Source organism: Ceratina calcarata, unplaced genomic scaffold, assembly GCF_001652005.2.
Source record: "Ceratina calcarata isolate Rehan_Ccalc_2016 unplaced genomic scaffold, ASM165200v1 scaffold333, whole genome shotgun sequence".
Classification (NCBI taxonomy): Eukaryota; Metazoa; Arthropoda; class Insecta; order Hymenoptera; family Apidae; genus Ceratina; species Ceratina calcarata.
In genome coordinates this window covers 18,126-23,189 of record NW_017156060.1, presented here as the reverse complement: position 1 = coordinate 23,189, position 5,064 = coordinate 18,126, and the positions used below count along the sequence as shown (strand labels likewise).

At 51.6% G+C, this 5,064-nt stretch overlaps 1 protein-coding gene across 1 annotated transcript in view; it reads right to left on the bottom strand.

Moving 5' to 3' along the window:
• LOC113464325 (uncharacterized) overlaps positions 1-2,833 on the bottom strand; it is a 7,515-nt gene extending 4,682 nt beyond the window's left edge. The window contains exon 1 of the mRNA XM_026813443.1: positions 2,559-2,833. Within this exon, the coding sequence (XP_026669244.1) occupies positions 2,559-2,819 (261 nt within the window). The 5' untranslated portion in view covers positions 2,820-2,833. The remainder of the gene's footprint in view (positions 1-2,558) is intronic.
• Positions 2,834-5,064: the final 2,231 nt, after the last annotated feature.

Below are 5,064 nucleotides of genomic sequence, written 5' to 3'. Positions count from 1 at the left end.
TTCTTGTTCTGGATCGACCTGTTCGATCCCTTGTTCGCGCGGCGATGCTGCGCATCCGGTTACCTGCGGAGCTCGTTTCGTGCCCGTTGATGCACGCGACTCCTTATTTCTGCTGCGTTTCCTTATTTCCTTTCCCGATTCTTTCGGTACTGCTGTTTCGTTTCTTTTCTTAATTTCATCTCTGGCGTGCATGTACGCCTTCCAGACTTCCTTGTCCGTTTTCTATTGTCCACGTTGCGTGTCCTGATTCATAATCCTGTCCGTCATGTACCCCTGTTTATCCCTTTCTTTAAAGGGGCCCCGGGCTTTCCGTGGGGTGCCGTTCCGCCCTCTTCTGGAGCTCCTCCTCACTCGTTTCCCGCCAACCCTGTCATGGCGGGGTCCTCTTCGATAGCTAATTCAGCTACCCCCATTCTCACGGTATTCTGCTGGGCGATGTTAGGCGCCCTCCTGCCTGCTTGATTATCGTCTCTGCTGCGATTCCATTGCGCAGCATTGTTCGTTCGCGACGGATTATCGGGCCTGTCGCGATTCGGTCCCAAGTTACTTGGCCTTGGTGAGTAAACAGGCCTGTCGCCATTTTGTCCATTCTGCGGACTCCGAGGACATTCTTCATTTCCCCGGTACGCGCGGTTATTGGGCCTGGGGCGGTTCAAGACGCCTCCATGGTCCCATCGGTCGAGCATGTCCAGCAGCGTTTCTGCTGAATCGACGTTTTGTGCAAGGATCGCATCCTGAATCGCGTAATTAAAATGCCTTGCAAGTGCGCTAAGGATTTCACGGTCGGACCTACGCGGGGTCAGATCGGCCGCGTCCGCGATAAGTCGGGCTGCGTATTCGACCCGGGTCATCTGCGAGTTTTCATTATAATAACCGAATTCTAAATCCCTCGCGACTTGCTGCTGTACCGATTCGCTCCAGAACCGAGCTAAGAATTTCCGCGAAAATTCTTCCCACGTACCGGTTCTCGCGGCGACCAAGTCTCACCATGCCTTGGCACGGCCCTTCAGTGCCTGGTCTACTATCATCTGGAAATCGGCGTCTCTAATTCGTGCCGTCGTAACGAATCGGTCAAGCTCGCGTAAGAACTTCGGCGGATGTTCTCCCGCTTTCCCCTCAAATGTCGGAAAGCGCGGTTTAATCTTGTACGGACTCGCGGCGCTTTGCTGTGAGTCACCTTCCCCGGACGTAGCGGTATTATGACAGTGCGTCGCGTTTCGCGTTCTGATTGTAGCTTGTAGCTCGGTTATTTCCTCGCGGACATTAATCACGGGTTCCCTCAGCTCCGATACGTCTTCGTTGACGTTCGACCTAAGCTGCTCGACTGTTTCTAAAATTTCTCCTCGGTCCCGGTTCACGCGTTCCTCGATTTTTTTATCGATCGTTTGTTCAAGCTGAGTTCGCTGTTCTTTAATTTCCGAGACTACCCGCATTACCCCTTCTATCGCTTCTTTACTCGCCCGTTCGCAGTTATTTATTAACGCGGCTATGGCTTCGAGCGTTACAGCCGAATTTGAATCGGGCGACGGGTTTATGTTTTCACGCGTTTTTGCCTGGGACGCTAGTACGTTAGGTACTGTTGCCACGTCGGAGGTCACCGGATCGACGGTTACGTTTATCGTCGCTTGCGGCGGCGACCTTGTAACTCGCGGTCTAACAACAATGGCCTCGCCCGTTTCGCTCGTACGGTCTTCTACATCGGTAGAATCATCCGGATTGGTATTTGCGCGTTTCCTAGCTCTTGTCTTATTCATATTTGATTCTAATTCTGATTTCCCTTCAATCGAGTCCCTGTTTGGGCGCCAATTTACGTAACCGGCGGAACCTGCGCCTGCGTAAGGTCCTCGGACCTTCTAGAACATTCCTACGCGAGGACATATGTAACCGGTACAACCGGGAAATTTGTACGGTTACATATTATCCCCCCTTCCTCTCAGGCGACAAGCATGTCTCTATGCTTGTGGCCATCAAACATACTCATTCACTCTTTCACACATCCGCACGCAATCATCCCTCGGCGTATCCTCTTCACACGACGGAGACATCTCGATCTTCATCTGAGGAAGCTTCCATGTGAAGCGCTGATCATCCTCTCTCCTCCATTGGGGCAGCCTGTAGGTTGTGTGCCACCCTATTTTCGGCAGGGAGGTTCCAGTTCCATGCTCCTGTATGGGGAGCCCACCTGGGGGTTGCTGTCCTCTCATGGATTCCGCATTATCGACATGTGACTGCGTGCCCCGTCCAACCCTTTTTCGAACAGCGCCCGACGTAGCAGTAGGTCCCGGTACATTCTGGTCTTCTAACTTCTCCGTTACTACCTCGGCGAGACCCTGTGTCTCGACTGGGAAATTCCTCTGTCCTTCTGTCGTAGCTCCTGCTACAGACATTGCTTCCTCGGTTCCCGCGAGCCTGGGAACCGTTAATGACTGATCATCCTGTTGTAGGGAAGTATCTCCCTTTCCTAAATTAATCTTTGCCTCCAATCGATTCACTTCAATTTCTGGGCTCCTGTTGACCGAGGGGATGCACTTTCGTCCCTCATCGGTCATCGACAACTCCTCCCGCATTCCGGGCCTCGTTGTTTTTGGACGGGTCATTTTTTCTAGCGTCGTAGTGGCGCTTTCCAATTCTTGTTCTGGATCGACCTGTTCGATCCCTTGTTCGCGCGGCGATACTGCGCATCCGGTTACCTGCGGAGCTCGTTTCGTGCCCGTTGATGCACGCGACTCCTTGACTTCTCTGCACTTCCTTATTTCCTTTCCCGATTCTTTCGGTACTACTGTTTCGTTTCTCTTCTTAATTTCATCTCTGGCGTGCATATACGCCTACCAGACTTCCTTGTCCGTTTTCCATTGTCCACGTTGCGTGTCCTGATTCGTAATCCTGTCTGTCATGTACCCCTTTTCATCCCTTTCTTTAAAGGGGCCCCGGGCTTCCCGTGGGGTGCCGTTCCGCCCTCTTCTGGAGCTCCTCCTCACTCGTTTCCCGCCAACCCTGTCATGGCGGGGTCCTCTTCGATAGCTAATTCAGCTACCCCCATTCTCACGGTATTCTGCTGGGCGATGTTAGGCGCCCTCCTGCCTGCTTGATTATCGTCTCTGCTGCGATTCCATTGCGCAGCATTGTTCGTTCGCGACGGATTATCGGGCCTGTCGCGATTCGGTCCCAAGTTACTTGGCCTTGGTGAGTAAACGGGCCTGTCGCCATTTTGTCCATTCTGCGGACTCCGAGGACATTCTTCATTTCCCCGGTACGCGCGGTTATTGGGCCTGGGGCGGTTCAAGACGCCTCCATGGTCCCATCGGTCGAGCATATCCAGCAGCGTTTCTGCTGAATCGACGTTTTGTGCAAGGATCGCATCCTGAATCGCGTAATTAAAATGCCTTGCAAGTGCGCTAAGGATTTCACGGTCGGACCTACGCGGGGTCAGATCGGCCGCGTCCGCGATAAGTCGGGCTGCGTATTCGACTCGAGTCACTTGCGAATTCTCATTATAATACCCGAATTCTAACTCTCTCGCGACTTGCTGCTGTACCGACTCGCTCCAGAACCGAGCTAGGAATTTTCGCGAAAATTCATCCCACGTATCGGTTCTCGTGGCTACTAGGTCCCACCATGCCTTGGCACGGCCCTTCAGTGCCTGGTCTACTATCATCTGGAAATCGGCGTCTCTAATTCGCGCCGTCGTAACGAATCGGTCAAGCTCGCGTAAGAATTTCGGCGGATATTCCCTCGCTTTTCCCTCGAATGTCGGGAATCGCGGCTTGATCTTATACGGACTCGCGACGTTTTGTTGCGAGTCACCTTCCCCGGACGTAGCGGTATTGTGACTGTTCGTCGCGTTTCGCGTTCTAGTTGTAGTCTGTAATTCGCTGATTTCTTCGCGTATATTAATTACGGTCTCTCTCAGCTCCGATACGTCTTCGTTAACGTTTGACCTAAGCTGTTCGACCGTTTGTAAAATTTCTCCTCGGTCCCGGTTCACGCGTTCCTCGATTTTTTTATCGATCGTTTGTTCAAACTGCGTTCGCTGTTCTTTGATTTCCGCGACTGCCCGCATTACCCCTTCTATCGCTTCTTTACTCGCGCAATTATTTATTAACGCGGCTATGGCTTCGAGCGTTACGGCCGAATTCGAATCGGGCGACGGGTTTACATTTTCACGCGTTTTTGCCTGGGACGCTAGTACGTTAGGTACTGTTGCCACGTCGGAGGTCACCGGATCGACGGTTACGTTTATCGTCGCTTGCGGCGGCGACCTTGTAACTCGCGGTCTAACAACAATGGCCTCGCCCATTTCGCTCGCGCGGTCTTCTACATCCGTAGAATCATCCGGATTCGTATTTGCGCGTTTCTTTGCTCTCGTCTTATTCATGTTTAATTTTAATTCTGATTTCCTCTCAATCGAGTCCCCGGTTCGGGCGCCAATTTATAACCGAATACCGTTCTGGGGTATTCGGGAGGGAGAGTTCGGGTCTCCTAGTGAGGAGGAGGACTCGGGAATGAGGGAAATCAGAAATTTGTAAAATGGAATACAAAAATACGTAAATATATTTAAACCATGTATCGTGGACTAGTATCTACAGCTTTGGTCGTCCGGACTAGAGCGGTAACTCGACGAGAAATCGAATCATAGGACGATGATAGATTAGCAATGCTTTGCGTATATTAATGTACAATTCGCGTATTCGCGGTTCATAGGCGCGTATACATAAAGAACGACTTACAGATTGACTTTGGAAAGGTCCTCGCTACGTCTCATACGCTCGTATAATATGCACTCGTAGTGGCCACTCTCGCACGTTTTATATCACACAATTTGGTATCGGACTCTTAATAAATTGATTCGCAATGGTTTCGCGTAACAGTTGCTTTGTACTCGTTCCCGAACTTATTCCTATCGCATGAGGATTCCAAGTGGCCCGTCGGTTACGGGATCGATCGTCGATCCTCGCATTACGTAACCGGCGGTACCTGCGCCTGCGTGAGGTCCTCGGACCTTCTCGAGCGTTCCTCCGCGAGGATATATGTAACCGGTACACGCGGGAAATTTGTACGGTTACA